This window comes from Monodon monoceros, unplaced genomic scaffold (genome assembly GCF_005190385.1).
Source record: "Monodon monoceros isolate NGI ecotype Baffin Bay Population unplaced genomic scaffold, NGI_Narwhal_1 Super_Scaffold_22, whole genome shotgun sequence".
In the NCBI taxonomy this organism is placed as follows: domain Eukaryota; kingdom Metazoa; phylum Chordata; class Mammalia; order Artiodactyla; family Monodontidae; genus Monodon; species Monodon monoceros.
Genome location: NW_021703779.1, coordinates 87,190,616 through 87,208,923, shown reverse-complemented (window position 1 = coordinate 87,208,923; position 18,308 = coordinate 87,190,616). Strand labels below are relative to the sequence as shown.

Below are 18,308 nucleotides of genomic sequence, written 5' to 3'. Positions count from 1 at the left end.
TCTGCCTACTGGCTAACAGTTTTCACCAATTAGCTGAGGCCTGTTTCCTGGTTTTCACCCTCTCCCCACTCCCAAAGGCCTGAGGGAGATGATTCACTTCTCTCACTTGCAGTAGCTCATTATAGCAACACTTCTTCAGGGATCCAGTAGAGAGGGACTGCAGACTGGAGGAGTCTCCCCTTCTAGGAGACCTTCTCAGGATTTCCAGCACAGAGGCTTTTTCAATCTAAAATACCCCCCTCCACATATTTTTACATGGTACCTTCCTACTAAATGTTATCACCCAAGCCCTTCGTTAATAGAAGAGAATCCCATGTGTGTTCTCCTTCCCAGGACTGATGAAGCACTTTTTCCTCTTTTTTTTTGTCTTTTTTAACTGTTTTATTATGGAAACCTTCAAAAAACACAAAAAAGTAGGAAGACGAGTATAATGAACCCCCATGTGCCCATCATTAAACTTCGACAATTTAAAGACACAGCACTTTAAGTGCTACTGGTTTGTCCTCTTTAATACGACAGCTGAAATTTTCAAAAGGCATAGCTTTTATCATTCCCAGTAAAATGGGGACTGTGAGTGCAAGTTATAAGCACGAACATAGTTATCACTGAAAAAGGGCTCAAGGCATCCTCTCGGAGGCAATGCTCAGATTGTAGGAGTCAGTATACACTGGGGGAAATCAGTCCTCATCTCTGTTGGTTGATGTGTACTGCGGATGAGTTGACATGATGATTCCAAGTGAGGTGTGTGGTTCACAAAGCCACACATTTTGGTGAACCGCATGCTAAACTACTGACTCAGGAAGGGGAAACCAAGGGATTGTGTGCAAGTCTGGCATCCCAAGGCCACTCAAGGACTACATTGATTAGATTCAGGTTCTCAGTCATTTGAAGTAACCTCTTTCTGCTACATGGATGGGTCAGTTGGAGCAGGGCAGGGGTTGATTACAGAAGAGGAGAGGAGCTAGAAGAGAATAGATACCCCTAAAAGGATAAAACTTTCCCATGACTAGTTCCATCGTTGGCCCTGTCTGTCATGGGCTAGCAAACTAGACTGATCCAGACTAATTTGCTGAACTGGTTTTATGAAATCCCTATAGAACAAGGCAGGTACAAATAGATAGAAAAAACATCATTATTAAAGAAATACCATTTTGCTTAGCCTTGAAATATTAGGTTTTTAAAAAACTTTTAAAGTAACCAAGCATTCTTTTAAAAATCATCCAATAAACTAGTCAGAACCAAATGAAAAAATATCAAATTAACCTTAGAATGGAGCAATTTCATTTACTACCCAGAAACCATGGGAAGATACTGGTGTCCCTCTCCACCCTCCAGAAGACACTGACCACTACCTTCCAGACCTAACCACGAGGTAAGACAAGCAAGGCCAGCAGATACTGTTGGGCAGAGCAGGTTGTACCCTGCACAAGGGTACCCAACTGAGAGGGAACAAGTGGAGGCTGAAATTCATTCTTCAACTGCCCTGGTAGAGCTCCAATATCCCTGAGAAAGAAAATATTTTTCTCATTGTTCCACTAGAGTGGACACTTCTCTGCAATTTGTCTGCCCCCAGGTGGCACATGTTTCTAATTAGCACAAAGTCAGCATATGAGCAAATGGTGGCCTTGAAAATTAACTTAGAGATCTTAGAGCCATCAGGTGTTCTGTGAAGGCTGCGACCATAGCCTGTTTGGCCTTGGGCCTTGAAACCAAACATTGACCAAAGGTATATTTCCCTTCCAGTTGACACAGATTGTGAAGACACTGATTCAGCTGTAAAATCAAAGGGAAGAAGAGTAACTCACATTTTCTGAGGATCTAATAAGAGTCAGGAATCTGCTGAAGCTTCATCCCACTAGTAAGTGGAAGGGGCAGGAGAGTATTCACATTTGAGAGGGTTCCATGGCATAATGGGAAAAATCATGGGCTCTGAAGTCACAGAGAAGTCTGAATCTTTGGTCTGTTGTTTACTAGTTGGCAACTTGAGTAAACATTTAACTTCTCTGGGCTTCACTGAGGAGTCACTAAGACAATTGATGTAAAGAGCTGAGCACAGTGCTGCCTGGCACATAGGAGGCATTCAGTTCCTATGTCTTTTTCTGCTACTACCCTGACTCCAAATTTAATTCACATTATTCACACCCGTGGCCTTAGGACCTCACTCAGTAGAGCATAAGGACAGGTCTACCAGACAGAATATTGGAGGGAGAGTCAGGAGACGTGGGTCCCAATGCCAGATATATCCCCTGTTATATAGTATATTGGGTAAGTTACTCCCCTCTCCGGACCCCATCAATAAAACAGGAGAATATACCTAGCTCTGACGCTGAAAGGCAAGAGCAGAGGAAATTACTTTTCTTGGGCACCTGCCATGAAATATACACTAAGCTAGGCCCTTTTACATACCTTATATACACTAAATCAGCACTGTCCCATAAAACTTTCTGATGGTGGGAATGTTCTATATTTGTTGATATCTAATTTGGTACTAACACTAGCCATAAGTAGCTACTGAGCCCTTGAAATGTGGTTAGTGCAACTGAGGAACTAAATTTTTAATTTTACTTAAATTTAACTAATTCAAATTTAAATACCTATGTGTCTAGTGGTTACTGTATTGGATACTGCAGCTCTAAGATTATGAAGCAGGAATATTTGTTCCCATTTACTATATGTTGAAACTGAGGCTCAGAAAAATTAAAGAACTTGCTGAAAGTCACATAAAATAGTAAATAACTAAATCAGATTCAAAACAAGGAGTAGAAAGTTTAGCAGGGCAGTACTGTCAGATACACCAGGAATTACCTAGGCTCTACTACTTACAAGTTACATAACCAAAGAGAAATAATTATAGTCTCTAGAACTCACTTTCATCATCTATAAAATAAGGATAATTATCACCTAATTTATAGGCTTATTGTTGAGATTAATGGGTTAGAACTGTATAGAGTGTGGCTTTCAACAACTGTCTTTCCTCACCATCCTTTTTCCTCCCCCACACATAGAAGAGGTTTAGACATAAACTAAAAAAGATAACTGTAGGGTAGAGAGCACTTGGGAAATATAAAAGCAAGAAAGGAAACACTTATGAGCTTTCATGTGATATTTTATTATAGAATGGAGATGAGGGAAGGTATGAAATCATCAAAATACTTCCATTTATTTGGTTTGCTTCCCTGCCCTCTTCTTGATGCTCTAGTCAACGTTAGCCAAGGCAGGGAACAAGGTGTCTGTGATGCATTTTGAGGCCCAGAAAGACAAGCTACTGTGGCTGAACAACATAGTACTGTCAAATGCTTGGGCTCAAAGGACAGGTAAAGTTCAATTCTGGTTCCCAAACTTTTGTATGCACTGAGAAAATAAAAGGCACCTCTTCACAATAGTTTTTAATCTGTGAAACGGGACAGATAACACGCAGGGTGTCTCAATAAAACATATACAGCATTTATTATTTTGCTTTACATTCTGTAGTACCCTCTAGTGGAGTGTACAAAAATAAGCATTGTATTTCTGCCCTCCAAAGCAGTGCTTTTAACTTCAGTGTGCATTGGGATCAACGTAACAGTTTGTTATGACAGCCAAACCCTACCTACTCCTAGAATTTCTGATTAATTAGGTTGGAGGTGAGAATCTAAATTTCTGACAACTTCCCAAAAGGTGATAATGATGCTATTGGTGTGTCTGGGAAACACTTTGAGGACTTCTGCTCTAAATCCTGCCCTTTCCGGGTGTGTGCCTGTGTGTGTGTGTTCATGAGCACACACATGCATGCATGCACACATGTGTAAGATCTATAACTGAAAGAGGTATAACTTTTGTTGTTTGATGTTCATTTATTAGTATGCATCTAATAAGGATTTTGTTAAGAATAAAAGAATATCCATGTGAATGATATGACACACCATCTAAAATATAGAAAGCATGAAAAAAACTGAGGATCACAGAACATTAATCCCAGGTTCTCAGAACTAGTAAGTGTGGAATGCGGTTTAAAATTAGGCCTCTGGGCTTCCCTGGTGGCGCAGTGGTTGACAGTCCGCCTGCCGATGCAGGGCACACGGGCTTGTGCCCCGGTCCGGGAGGATCCCACGTGCCGCGGAGTGGCTGGGCCAGTGAGCCATGGCCGCTGAGCCTGCGCCTCCGGAGCCCGTGCTCCGCAACAGGAGAGGCCACAACAGTGAGAGGCCCGCGTACCGCAAAACAAATACAAAAACAAAAACAAAAAAATAAAATTAGGCCTCTGACTCCAAAAACATAATAGTTTAACAGGACCACTACAGAAAATAGGGTGAAAACACACATATCTAATCGTAATTTCAAAAGTAAAAAGATCACTTTTCAATACCAGGGTCCAAGTCCAATAAAGAGAAACATCTTTACTGACAAAACAGCCATCTATATTTTCCCTTTGTTGGGGGGCAGCATTTGAAGAGAAGATCTTAACCCCACAGAAAGGGTTAGAATCTCATCAGCATTAGTGCCTGGGGTCATTTATCACTTCTGATACCCCCCACCAACAAAAGGCAAGTAGGAAAGAAGAGAGAGATGGGGGGAGGATTTTTTTAAGGAGGAAAGAAGGAAAGAAATGAGGTAAAACGTTTGAATCAAGGGCCATAGCCCCCTGCCTTGTAGGGCTAGTAACAGAAGTTAATTTGATTTTTCCCTAGCAATGAAAGATATAGACGAGCTCTATAGATTGGAGAGTTCAACAAATCAGAAAAGGGGGGGATCCCATAATTCCAGGGACCAAACAGCCAATCCTTTGCTGGAATTTGGCGGCATCTAGTGGCAAACTCAAAAGGTATAAACCTCACCCAGAGAACTTTCTGGAAAATTAAGAGTGCGTACTTGCCTGAAGAGCACTCTGCGTGGAGATCAGGACAAAAAGGTAAGAGAACCTCAGCCCCCACAGAAATTCGGAGTCCCTAGTGGAGGGGAAGTCTGTCGTATATAGATATTCTCAGCAGAAAACTGTGCCAGGAGAATTGGAAGCAACTTGAAGAGGGGAGGGCGGAGGGAGCGGGGGTTGGGGGGGAAGGCTATTAGGGAACAGCAAAGAAGCTGCTTCTTGTAATTGCTAATATGAGAATGGGAGGGTTTGGCTCTTCACCGCTGGAGGGCTACGGTTTAGAACAGGATTTTCACGTGGAGAAAGACGTGGGAAGAAAGTGTATTTTTAGGATCTAAAATTAAATCGATTGGGGACACCGAAATATTTCTAGCTAAGACCCTTTATCTCAGTTACGGTCGCCTTGCCTTAATTACTTAATTCTCCTTTTCCTGAGAATAATTTTCAAACATACACAAAAGTAGAAAACGATCCGTTGAGCGCGCGCACCTACGCGCGCACACACGCACATGCACCCGCTTCGGGACACACACCGGCCCCAACGCTAGGGGCGCACGCCTGCGCACACAAGCTACCTCCAGCGCCACGAGGCCTGGCGTTCACACACACGCCAAGCCCAAGGCCACGTGGGCTCGCCTGCGCACAGACGCCCTGACACTGCGCGCCCGCAGAGCCCCCCCGCACCCCAACTCGCACACACATCAAAACCCCCACTCTACCTTATTTTTTTTCCTCCAAGAGTTGTGCAACAGGTTCGGGGGCGTGGCCCCAGATTTGACCTAGCGCTTCCCCACTCGCGGGAACCTTAGCTCATTTCCGCCCATCCTGTTTCCGCAGGCCACGTAGACACTTCCTTTCCCAGTGGAAAAAAAACCCATAATGCCTCCCTGCAGGAAAAAAAAAACCAAAAAAAACCCCTCTGGTCTGGGGAACTCTGGGTCGTGAAAGTAGGCCACGTGAACACCCTGCCCTATAGACTTATGACCCAACTCCTGTCGCGCTTTTGGAGGGCGGGCTAAGGACCTAAGAGGGCGAACGTCATTGGCCAGAGCCCGCACTAAAGGAGGAAGGTGACTGGTTTGCTTCAAGCCTTACCCGTGAAGAAGCAGGCTGCTAGCACCCGCCTTTACTGCGGCGAAGTGTCATTGTTGACGTGGTGGGCTTCGTCCAATCATTTGGTTATAGAACATTCTAAAACTTAGACAAGACGATTGTGACTGGCTGGAGGGCATAAACCCGCCTCCAGGGTGACGTGTCTGCCTATGGATATCAGTTGCCAGAGAAACCTGGCTTTACTATGGCGGTTGGAGGGTCGGCAGTGATCACACGTCGGCTGCTGGAAAGAGCTGGATTCTCGTTTCAGGTTTCGGGGTGGGGGTGGGGAGAAAGGGTTGACGATTTCCTCTTATCGTCGCGTATATAGACAAGATTAACTAATGGCTTTACAATCTGGCAGAGCTAGATTCAAATTCCTACTCGCCAACGCCCAGCTTGGGCTGGCTGCTGTTCTTTCTGCGTCTCGGTTTCCATGTTTGTAAAGTGGTGATAATAATAGTATCTACCTCAGAGACGTGTGCCTCCGAGGCGTGTGCTGTATATTAGTGCGTGTAATATACGAAAGCGAGGTAATATAGTACGTATAATAACTTAATACGAAGCCTGGCTCCGGAAGATAGTAGCTATTATTGTGGAGAGAAAAACCCGGGTAATAGAATGAGAAAAAACATAAAATTATGTAAAGTCGTTCATTACAGTGCTTTTCCTGCCCATCACCCCCTTCCCTAGAAGAAATTCGAGATATAAGAGAGACGTATCAATCTTTACCGATGAAATAATTTATTTGGGAATTACCTCAAAATAGCGGGGATTGGAATTTTCCATATTGAAAAGTTTAAAAAAAAAAGCGGCTTGGGGGTGGGGAGAGATGGAGAATGAGAGCGAGCTGGAGGTGAACCGCATGCGAGGAGTAGGCCTTGTTTGGATCCTGATTCGGACACACCAACTATAAAAAAATAAATGTTTAACACGCATCGGGAAATTTTGAAGACGGATTCGATATTTGATGTTTTTTAAGGAATTAATGACGATGTTTTAGACGTTGTAATGGTATTGTGGTTATGTTTTCAAATTGTCTTTAGCTTGTAGAGATAATATACGAAAATATGGATTAAATAATAAAATGTCTCGGATTGGCTTCAAAATACGTTGATATCTAGGATTTGCTTCAAAATAAGATCAGCGGTAGGGGGAAGTGGGGAGGGGTATAGATGAAACAAAATTGGCCCTAAGTTAATCGTTTAAGCTGAGTGATGGCCATATGGGATTCCTTATATTATTCTGTCTACCTTGGTATATGTTTGAAAATTTCCATAATAAAATACAGAAAGTCAGCTCTTCAGTGAGCTTGAAAAAAACGGAGTGGGGGGGAGCAGTGGGTGGGGTTATAGATAAAACAAGATGGCCTTCAGTTGGTAATTGTTGAAGCTGGATTATACATTCGCATAGGTTTATAATATTATTCCCCCTACATTTTTATCCATTTGAAATTATCCTTAATAAAAAGTACTTTAAAAAAGCAAAAACAAATTACTTTATCAAAAATCAGGGTAAATGTACAATAAGGTAAATTTGAAAATGTAACCACAAGAAAGGAAAAAAACACTTGTACATTATTTATCAGCTTTGGTGTCCTTTGTGTGTGATAAAATGCATTGATGGAAAAGAAAACGTTCATCTCATATCTTTTTATTTTATGTCCTTTCCTGTCCCCTTGTTTGACCTTCTAGGCTACCATCAGAAAAACTAAGTTTGCTGAATAGTGAGGATCAGAAGATCTGATCCTGATTGCAGAACATCCCTAATTACAGAGTCTTGGGTAAGTGCCTCCCTTCTCCTGGCCTCAGTTTGCAAACAAGATAATTCCACATAACCTTCCTAACTGTCCAGGAATATTTTGAGGATTAATAAGCGCCTGTCTAGGAAAGCACTCTACATTTATAAGAAGGGAAGGATGGAGCTAAGTCCATTTGTGCTTCCAATATAGAAAGTGCCTAAACAACATAGGGCTGTATAATTTTACATTCCTTGATAAAAGATACTGTAATTGATCCCCTCTAGTTAGCTCCATACATCTTTTTTTTTTTTTTTTTTTTTTTTTACTTTGTGGCATCCCATATGCAGCATAATTTAGTGGTTAAGAGCAAATACTGACTTCCTGAATATAAATCCTGGCTCTGCCACTTATTGTGTGATCCTGGGCAAGATACTTACTCACTTTGTCTCTAAATTTCCTCATATGTAAAATAAAGATAATAACAGTTCCTACTTCATCGGATTGTTGAGGGAATTACATGTAAAATTACAGGACATTGTTTGGCACATATAAGTGTTTGATTTAATAATTATGACTCTTAGTCCTTCTGCTTCATCCTGTTTTACACACACGTGCACATGTGCACACACGTTAATAAAAGCAGTGGATACCTTTTTGGAGTTGTAAAAAATAATAATAATGATATTGTTGGTTTCTCTCCTGATTTTCCAGAAGCAGCAGTTACTACTAGAACTGAATTCTGAAATTATAACTTCTGACTTACCCTAACAATCTAGAAAGATATTGAGTATGTTGATCGTATTTATTTATAAGGGAATTTCCAGGAGCTATAATTTTAACTAGCAAATCATAACCATATTCAGTCTGCTAACAACTTTTATATCATTCCTCTTTTGTCTCAGACTCAAAAAATATCTGTTAAACATAAAGGAAGTGTTCCAAGATCCAGAATTGATGTAAATGTAACTGACTGGTGTATATGCATTTAAAGGTTTATTCCAACAAACTGTTGGAGATATTGTTCACACTCACTTGTGACACATTCATACACAAAAATGTCAGCATTTGGAGTCTGTATTCCTGAATGGCCCATCACTTGCATGAGGAGATGAAGGAAGGTTTTTCAGTCTCTTGACAGCTTTATTTTCCCATGGAGTCACGATATTTTCCTTTTTACTTTTTGTTCTTCTGAAAGCTAGGTTGCAGAGAAGGGCACTTTCCTGGTGGGAAAGATGCAACAGATGGGTAGGCACAGAACCCCTTTACGGGAGGCCATTTGGAGAATGATTAAAGGTGAAAGGGAGGGAGGTGTACTGTTAGGCCAGTAGCAGCTCAGAGAAGACAAGGGTCAAGGTAGCCTGAAATGGAGAAAGCCTCAAGGAGGAAAAGGACCTTGACCAGGGCCTCTGAGGATGGGCAGAACCTAGAAGGGGGGAAGGAAACCAGTTCAAATGGAATGCCTACAAAGTATACGACATACAATGATAATTAACTGAAAAGTCTAGCTGTGTGTTAGAACCATGGATAAGAATACATCAGAAAATCATTATGAATTTTAAATATGTGTATTTTAGTATAAATCTTTAGTCACATAATTGATCATGTGAATCAATCTCCTTGTAACGTAAAAAGCTAAAATATTACAGAGTAGGCCCAGGTCTCCTTTTCTTATACCTCCAATTCTGTTACTCTCCCCAGAGTTAACCACTATTATCAGTTCTATTTCCTTCGAGATCTCTAATTATGTACCTGTTTTAAAAATGTATATGGATACATATAAAATATTGTTTTGTGTTTTCTTTTACATAAATATGGTGTCACATTATAGGTATTGTTTTGCAACTTATTTTTATTCAACAAATTGTCTTGGATGTCTTCACGTCCACTCATAGAGTTCTGATTCCATTCACAGTGGCATTCCTTTAACTAGCATTATAGTCCATGTAATGGATAAACCACGTTTTGTTTTGCCAAATCACTATTGATAGTCCTCTAGGTTGACTCCAGTGTTTTGCTGTTTCAAATTATACTGCATCAAACATCCTTGGTACCCATGTACAAGTGTTATTCCAGGGCAATATTTATGTCTTTAAACTATAATGATTAAACCAGTGTTGATACTGGTGTGAGAACAGACATCACTGTGACAGAACAGATGACCTAGAAACAGTGATACCTTTAAAAATTGAATAATCAAAAATCATTGGGAAGAGAGTACCTTAAAAGACCCGTAGAACTCTAGGAATTTAGAATGTTATAAATAAGCAATTCAAATCAGTGGGGAAAGGATAGGCTCTAATAATTAATACTAGGAAAAATTAGCTGTATATTTGGAAGAAACTATAAAAATACTGAGAAATAATATAGGAAATCATTTAGAATACTGATTTGGGAGCATTTTCCCCCGGCATGACATGCCAAAGTTCACAAAGAAAAAGGTTGTTGACACATTTGTGTTTCTTATACACACAGAGAGACCCACTTAGAAGAAAAATGACAGTTTGGAAAAAATATTTCCAACATACCAAAAAACCTTAGTATTTAATTATTAGAAGTCAATAAAAGAGGCAAAACAACCTAGTAGAAATGAGGATAAATATTTACATAAGAAAAAGATACATATGAATGTCTGAAGGTATGCTCCGTATCACACAAATGCAAATAAAAACCTCTTACTACATACTAGATTTGACCCCCCAATTTTTTTCCCAAAAAGATGTTTATCCAGTGTTACTGAAGGTGTGGGTGAATGAACTTTAACGTTTTTGCTGGAAGTACAAATTAAAACATCTCTTTACAAATTAATTTGCCTCTATGTCATCAAAGTTGTAAATAAGCAGATCCTTTGCGCAGTTCCACTGCTGAGAATGTCCTGAATAATTACCTAACATGCTAATATGTCTGTACACTGATGTCTGTTACACCATTTCTATAGTAATGAAGTATTGGAAACAACCTAAATGTTCATTTATATGGGGCTGGTTAAATTACATTATGTGGAGATTATAGAATGATGCAGATATTAAAAAGAATGAGCTAGGTATGTGTGGATATAGATGGCCGTGATAAAGTGAGAAAAGGTGGGGAGCAATATGTATCTCACATTTGTCAAGACAAATCAAGTAAATGCATGATACATATTCACAATATGAACAGACACATTTAGTTTTAAAGGTAGGTTTTTGTGTGAATGTGTACATAAAAAGATTTGAAAGCATACGCACTCATTCTGGGATTGAGGTGGGGAGGGGAGGTGGTAAGGGGAGAATGCCCACATCTTTATATATTCTGGTATTTATAATTACGTAAAGGAACTATTACTCAAATACTACAACAAAATTAATTACTCAGGCAGGAGGAATATAGATTTTCAGTTCACAATTTAAATAATTTCTGGGTGGATTAAGGAATTAAAATATGAACAAATCCATTAAAATGTCATCTTAATCTTTAAGCTTAATGGAAGGAAAAACCACATATTTCATCATACAAATCTTAATCTTATCAGACACTAAACTAGGGGAAATATTTGCCCAATATGACAATTGATAAACAACTGTAAATGTTAAACTCATTAAGAACCAACTCAAAATGAATGGGTAGAGGACAAGTAAAATATAACTGGCCAGGGAACACATTTTTTAAATGTCAAAACCACTAATAAATACAAGCTGAGTAGATGCACCCATTTTCCTTATCAGATTTACAGTGCTGGATAGCCGGTGCCGACCAGAGTTGTGAGGTTGAAAATTGGTACAACTTGTGGGGAAAGTAATTTGGCAACATATTACCTCTTAACCTACTAAATCTGCATCTGGGAATCTTAAAGGAATAATGAGGGCAAAAGATACTTTACTTACAGGATAGATTGAGGGGGAGGGTCACTTTCCAGAAAGGGGGTGGCTAAGTAAAAGTATGCCCATTTGGTGGATCTCCTACAGCTCTCAAGATGTATGTATATTATAACCTTACTAACATGGGGAAATGATCCGTTGTAATAGCAAGTTTTTTTAAGTGAAAATCTGATTTAATACCAGGATGAGGTTACCTCGGAGTATTTACACAGAAATTGAAGATAGAAAACTAAGGCAAACATACGGATGTGTTTTCTCAATATCTGGCATACCCTAGAGCTGACCTGTAGGGAACAAGTGGAAAAATATTTGATGACTGTCGTCCCTAATTTGTGCTTCCATTTTCCCCATGTGTTGAATCACCTCCTCACCGATTCACTAATGTATACCATACCCACCAGGGACCTAAGTGCTACTGCAAAAAGCACAAGATACATATTACACAAGGCCTGTGGCAAATGGAGGTTAATGATGTAGTTCCATAAGCAAAACTAACACATGAAACATTTAAATACTAAGCTGTGGAGTACTAACGGCTTCATATGATACTGGAGATGGGAGTGAAAGGTGGGCTAGAGTAGTTAGGAAACTTAAAGAGGAAATGGGACTTTCGTGATATTTAGATGAGGGAGATGAAGGGAGGAAGCATGACTGGAGTTAAGAGTGGGTATACAAAGGCAGTAAACGATGTTAATAAAGGCAAAAACTGGCAGATTTGAAGTTTAAAACAGCTCAAAGCAATATATAGTGCTAACGTTTTTAATGAATATGCACAGCACGTCTGCCACCAAGCCATGGAATAATGTAAGCTAGGAAGGGAGGTACAAAGTACAGTGACCTAATGAAACCATAAATTTGTATTACAAGTAGGAGCCAGACATCAAAAGGATGGGTCTTCCCTCCGTTTGATATTTGGCTTCCTACTCCAGGTAGTAATAGTTGCTTGATCTGTAGGATACTCAGATGAAAATAAAGGTACTGAGACAATTCTCAGAAAGGCTGCTTCCCTGGCTTTATTAAGTCTGGGCAAAAATCTTGACTCATGTGGGTATTTTTCTGTACCATGTCAGGTATTTCGTTCAACTTGGGACTTTATATGAAAAATAGAATTTGTAGAGAAAGATGAAACTCCCCCACTTAATGAGAGCCAGGTAGAATTCCTTGTTGTAATTTTCTCGTGCATCAATATATGTAATCAATGCCAAGGATATACAGTAGGTTCAGGGATCATTCTCAAGTTCCTCACTAAGGAATTGCTGATGACCAGTGTGACTTCCAAAAGAGTTCCTATGCAGCCTGGCTCTACTTCTGTGTGTTTTACAGTCTGCCTGGCACTGGGTCATCCTGCTTTCTTTAGTTGCTATTTTAACTATACCCTTGTTTTGTGGAAGGTCTGCCCATTATTAGCCCCCAGGTAGGTTTTCTGGATTTCACCTATATAACTTAACTAAATTCTCTGATATCCTCACATACTGCGTCCCATCTGTCCCAGTCACAAATTTTTTTTTAGAAACACTTTGTAAGCTTGGTAGCTTACAATATAACGCCATGAAACACCAGCCACTCTCTGATCCTTCACAGGATGTGTCTATATATCCCTCTCAGCCAGAAAGTTTCTGATTCCCAGAGGGTCAGTGTCTGTATTCACAGATCTTGATGCTCTCTGAGGAGCACCTTTGCTCTGATTTCTGCTGAGAGCTTTGTGTTCTGTCAGAGGATATCATTTGCTTAGTGATAGAACCCAGGCCTCTCTGCCAATAACTGACTTCCCTGTTTCACAGCTCTAGTTTTCTGGCATTTCTCACCTCATCTCCTCTTCAGGGATTCCCTGACACCAGCCCACATAATCTTAGGGGCTAGCAATTGGCAAAAGGGCTTTTTTTCTGTGGGTTAAAATTGTTACCAGAGAAACCTGGTTTAAGGCTTGCCTACCATCATATCTCGTTCTTTCCCCGAGGTTACCCTGGCTTTAATGGTGTGTTTATTCATCTAGTTACTTTCCTGTGTATTTTTTTAATATTTATTTGTTTATTTGGCTGCACTGGGTCTTAGTTGCAGCGTGCGGGATCTTTTTAGTTGCGGCATGCAGGCTCTTAGTTGGGGCATGTGGGATCTAGTTCACTGACCAGGGATCGAACCCGGGCCCCTTGCATTGCAAGCGCGGAGTCTTAACCACTGGACCACCAGGGAATTCCCAACTTTCCTATGTATTTTTATACACATCAGTGTAAAACATAGAAATTGGACCTCACTGTTCATAAAAACTTTCTAAAATATTGTTATTTCTCCACTTGTGCTATCTCTGGGATCCTCTTATACACATTATTATGCAACTTGCCTATTTACCTAATAGTGTATAATTGAACATCTTTCCATGTCAGTACATGGATCTCTGCTTAATTCATTTGAATGTTCTTCCATGGTGTGCATACATAATAATTTCTATTACCATTTCCCTGTTGAAGAATATTTGTTTCCAGTTCTTTAGTATTACAAACACCACTGCAGTGAACATCCTTGTATCCATGTTCACATATGCAGGTACTCCTGCAAGGTACCGTGCTAGCTTTTCAGCCACATCATATTTATGAAATTCTTAACAAGAACCTGTGAAGGCTAGGGGTAATTTGCTACATTCCATAGATGAAAAAAACAGGCTAAGAGAGCTTACATATCTTGCCCAGAGCCTCACAACCCATAAATGGCAGAGCCTTACTGAAGTAGAAGTATGTCTAACAGCAGAACTCATGTATTTTCTTTGATATCACAATTGTAAACCACATGTTTTTAAATTAGATTATTTTCCCCAGTATTTCAGAAAAGTTTATCTTCATTGCTGATGTCTGCTTTCCTTTCTAGGTTGTGTCTCCCACCTCATCTCTCCAGACATCCCAGAAGATCTGTAAGATTCCATCTGGGAAAACACTAGGAGTTTTTGGAAGGGAAAGAAGGAAGAGGATTACGTAAGTCAAAGGACTTGTTTAATCTGTCATACCATAAGAATCACAGAACACTGTTTTTCCATCTTTATCTCACTAACCCTCTCTGCTGCATTTTACAGTGTAGATTATCTCTTTTCCTTCTTGAAACTCTCAACTACTTTGGCTTCCAAAATAACATTCTTCTAATTCTCATATGGCTGCTCTGACCTTTTTGTTTTATTTGTTCTCTCTCTCTCTCTCTCTCTCTCTCTCTCTCTCTCTCTCTCTCTCTCCTCACCCCTTAAATACCATTGTTTCTTAGGTTTTTCCAGAATTCTGTACTTGGTTCAGTTTTTCTTCTACTACCAGCTATATGATGATTACTCTCAAATCTCCATTTCTGGTTTTGACCTCTCACCTAAGCTTTAAAGTCATTTGTTTAACTCCATACCTCACACTTACTGCATCTAGTACTGAACTTCTTTCCTCTCTAATCCATTTCCTCCTCCTCTAGATGCAGTCTCATTTGGTGATAATACTATGACCTAATCACCCATTCTCAAAACCCTGGCAGTCATCACTGACTTTATCCCTCACCAATTTATTATCTCCTCCAACAAGCTATTGGTGAAAGTGGTATTCGGTAGCATTTCTTGTTTGCTCCGAAAATATTCTGTGCCTATAACTATCACTTTAGTAACCTTGTTGTTTTATAATTGTCACTTTAGATATTCGAATCCCTAGCGCCTAGCATAGTACATGTCCAGAAGCAGATAAGCAGTAATGTATGATGACTAACTGAATGGATGAATTACCCTATTTCCTATTATTTTATGGCTGATTCCAAACTAACCATTAAAAATTAGTGCTTTTATTAATTCATTAATTACTCAGGCTTAAAACTGTGGAGGCACCTTTGACTCCCCCCTCTCCTTCATTTACCAAGTTCTATATTCAGTTTCTCTTGACTCTGTCATCGGCTTAGTTCAGGCCTACTGGACTTACAGAAAAACCTTTGCTGTTACTCATTTTGCCTCCAGCCACCTAAGTTAATCTTTCTTGTTTCTTTCATCTTGTCATTTTCCTGTTCAGAAGTCTTGAGTTTCAGTTCCACTGCCTTTTGTAGTTTAATTCATTTTTTTGCTTAAGTTATATTCCTGTCTTTTGAGTGGCATTGAAAAGCTAATTTATGGGCAGGTCTGATGAGTGATTGGGTGGGCTGAGAGTAGTGGGTGGGTGGTAGTGAGGATCAAAGAGAGAGAAGAGGTAGTAAGTCACTTACAGTTAATTCGTTGGCCCTGAAATAGGATTTGAAATCCAAATTCCAAGAGAGTAGCGTGTGTTGTGCTTTGATAGGTTTTTAGGAAGTACGGTGTGTTAAAGGTCACCATAGAAAACAACCAAGTAAAATACTTTATATATTACAGTGGTTGGAATAAAAACAGGGTTGAATGAGTTCCAGAAAGCAGGGTTCTCAAACTCGTGGACAACAATCTGCAGACGAAGACAACTTCAAAAAACCAACTAGAAGCAACATGCAGAGAAGTAAGATGAGAGGGGCCTCCTCGGGAAAGAAGACAGCTGGTCCCCAGCAGAAGAATCTGGAAGCAGCACTCCCAGGCAGATGGGGGGGTCGCTCTGCAGAGAACCCCCCTTCAGGGTCCGTGAGGAAGACAAGAAAGAACAAACAGAAGACCCCTGGGAACGGAGATGGTGGCAGCACCAGCGAAGCACCTCAGCCACCTCGGAAGAAAAGGGCCCGTGCAGACCCCACTGTTGAAAGTGAGGAGGCATTTAAGAATAGAATGGAAGTTAAAGTGAAGATTCCAGAAGAATTAAAACCATGGCTTGTTGAGGACTGGGACTTAGTTACCAGGCAGAAGCAGCTGTTTCAACTCCCTGCTAAGAAAAATGTAGATGCCATTCTGGAAGAGTATGCTAATTGCAAGAAATCACAGGGAAATGTTGATAATAAGGAGTATGCAGTTAATGAAGTTGTGGCAGGAATAAAAGAGTATTTCAATGTGATGTTGGGCACTCAGCTGCTCTACAAATTTGAGAGGCCCCAGTATGCCGAAATCCTCTTGGCTCACCCTGATGCACCGATGTCCCAGGTTTATGGGGCGCCACACCTACTGAGATTATTTGTAAGAATTGGAGCGATGTTGGCATACACGCCCCTTGATGAGAAGAGCCTTGCATTATTGTTGGGCTATTTGCATGATTTCCTAAAATATCTGGCAAAGAATGCTGCGTCTCTCTTTACTGCCAGTGATTATAAAGTGGCTTCTGCTGAGTACCACCGCAAAGCCCTGTGAGGGTCTACTGACCACTCACTGTTATGTCTGGTATCTGTAAACACTCTTTTTGTTCTTAGTCTTTTTCTTGTATAATTGATGTTCTTTAAAATTGTTAATGTATAACAGGGCTTATGTTTCAGTTTGTTTTCTGTTTTGTTCTAAACAGAAAATAAAAGGAGTGCAAGCTCCTTTTCTCATTTCAAATTTGCTACCAGTGTACGCAGTAATTAGACAAAGAAGAAACATTCAGTAGAACATTTTATTGCCTAGTTGACAACATTGCTTGAATGCTGGTGGTTCTATCCCTTTGACACTACACAGTTTTCTAATATGTGTTAATGCTACGTGAAAAACATGCCCTGATTCCTAGTGCCAAAGGTTCAACTTAATGTATATACCCGAAAACCCATGCATTTGTGCTCTTTTTTTTATGGTGCTTGAAGTAAAACAGCCCATCCTCTGCAAGTCCATCTATGTTGTTCCTTAGGCATTCTATCTTTGCTCAAATTGTTGAAGGATGGTGGTTTGTTTCATGGTTTTTGTATTTGAGTCTAATGCACGTTCTAACATGATAGAGGCAATGCATTATTGTGTAGCCACGGTTTTCTGGAGAAGTTGATATTTTAGGAATTGTATTTCAGATCTTAAATAAAATTTGTTTCTAAATTTCAAAGCAAGAAATTTGCAGTGTGCCTTTAATGTTACTGAGGCTGAGAAGTCAGCAGGCTCAGGAAAGATCTAGGTGGTATTAAAGGAGAGAGTTCTGACCCCTAGTGAAAGAATTCCTTTTATTGGGTGGGGCAGCCAGGTGTGTACCCTGTCCGGCCAGTCTCCCTCATCTCCCCTCTGTGTGGCTTCTCAGGGTGGGATTGCTTCCTAGTGCTGCTTGTAAGAGCCACTTTTGCTCCCATGCTGCTTGCCTCTGTGAGTTAGGCTGCTATAATAGGATATTTAATGGGTACTATAACAGCCCCTTATACTTATGCAGACCTTTGCTCTTTCCCACCAGGGGGAGCATGGGCAGCCACCTTCAGTATTGTATCAGAAATACTTGTAGATTTGGGGCCAAGGATGGCAGCTTTCCAAGCTCCAGCATTGATGCCATGTTCCCTATGCTTTTATAATCCCTTGGACATAAAGATTGAGAATCCTAGAGTAGGGTGTCTGTGGAGAAGAGCGATGGTGTTGGACGCCTATGATTATAAATCCATCTTACATGAAAATTCCCTAGTCAAACCAAGTTTTGCTTCATGACAGTGTTTTTTTACTTCTTTAGTGAAAAAATATTCCATGGTTACTGCAGAAATTTTAGAAAATACACTAAGAACAAATATGAGCATAAGAATCACATATAATGCCACTGGATCTGTCAGGGTCCCAGCAGGAAATAAATGGGACCCAAAATGGATGATTTGAGGAGTTTAATAGAGAATTTTTTCCCAAGTTGTCAGCAGAGGAGTCACCCACAGACTGGGTGACTTAAACAACAAAAATTTATTTTCTCATAGTTTCGGAGGCCAGAAGTCTTAAGATCAGGGTGTTGGCAGGGTT

General features: G+C 40.2%; 1 protein-coding gene across 3 annotated transcripts; it reads left to right on the top strand.

The window, feature by feature from the left end:
• Nucleotides 1–4,482: 4,482 nt before the first annotated feature.
• MORF4L2 (mortality factor 4 like 2) lies at nucleotides 4,483–17,434 on the top strand. 3 transcript variants are annotated; one of them, XM_029240096.1, is made up of 4 exons: nucleotides 4,483–4,888; nucleotides 7,636–7,724; nucleotides 14,396–14,499; nucleotides 15,885–17,434. In XM_029240096.1, the coding sequence occupies exon 4, from the start codon at nucleotides 15,909–15,911 to the stop codon at nucleotides 16,773–16,775; it is 867 nt and encodes a 288-aa protein (XP_029095929.1). In that variant the 5' UTR covers nucleotides 4,483–4,888; nucleotides 7,636–7,724; nucleotides 14,396–14,499; nucleotides 15,885–15,908; the 3' UTR covers nucleotides 16,776–17,434. The 3 variants fall into 3 exon arrangements, with proteins under 3 accessions (XP_029095929.1, XP_029095930.1, XP_029095928.1); XM_029240097.1 differs by lacking the exon at nucleotides 4,483–4,888 and adding an exon at nucleotides 5,940–6,212; XM_029240095.1 differs by lacking the exon at nucleotides 4,483–4,888 and having other exon boundaries at nucleotides 7,291–7,724.
• Nucleotides 17,435–18,308: the final 874 nt, after the last annotated feature.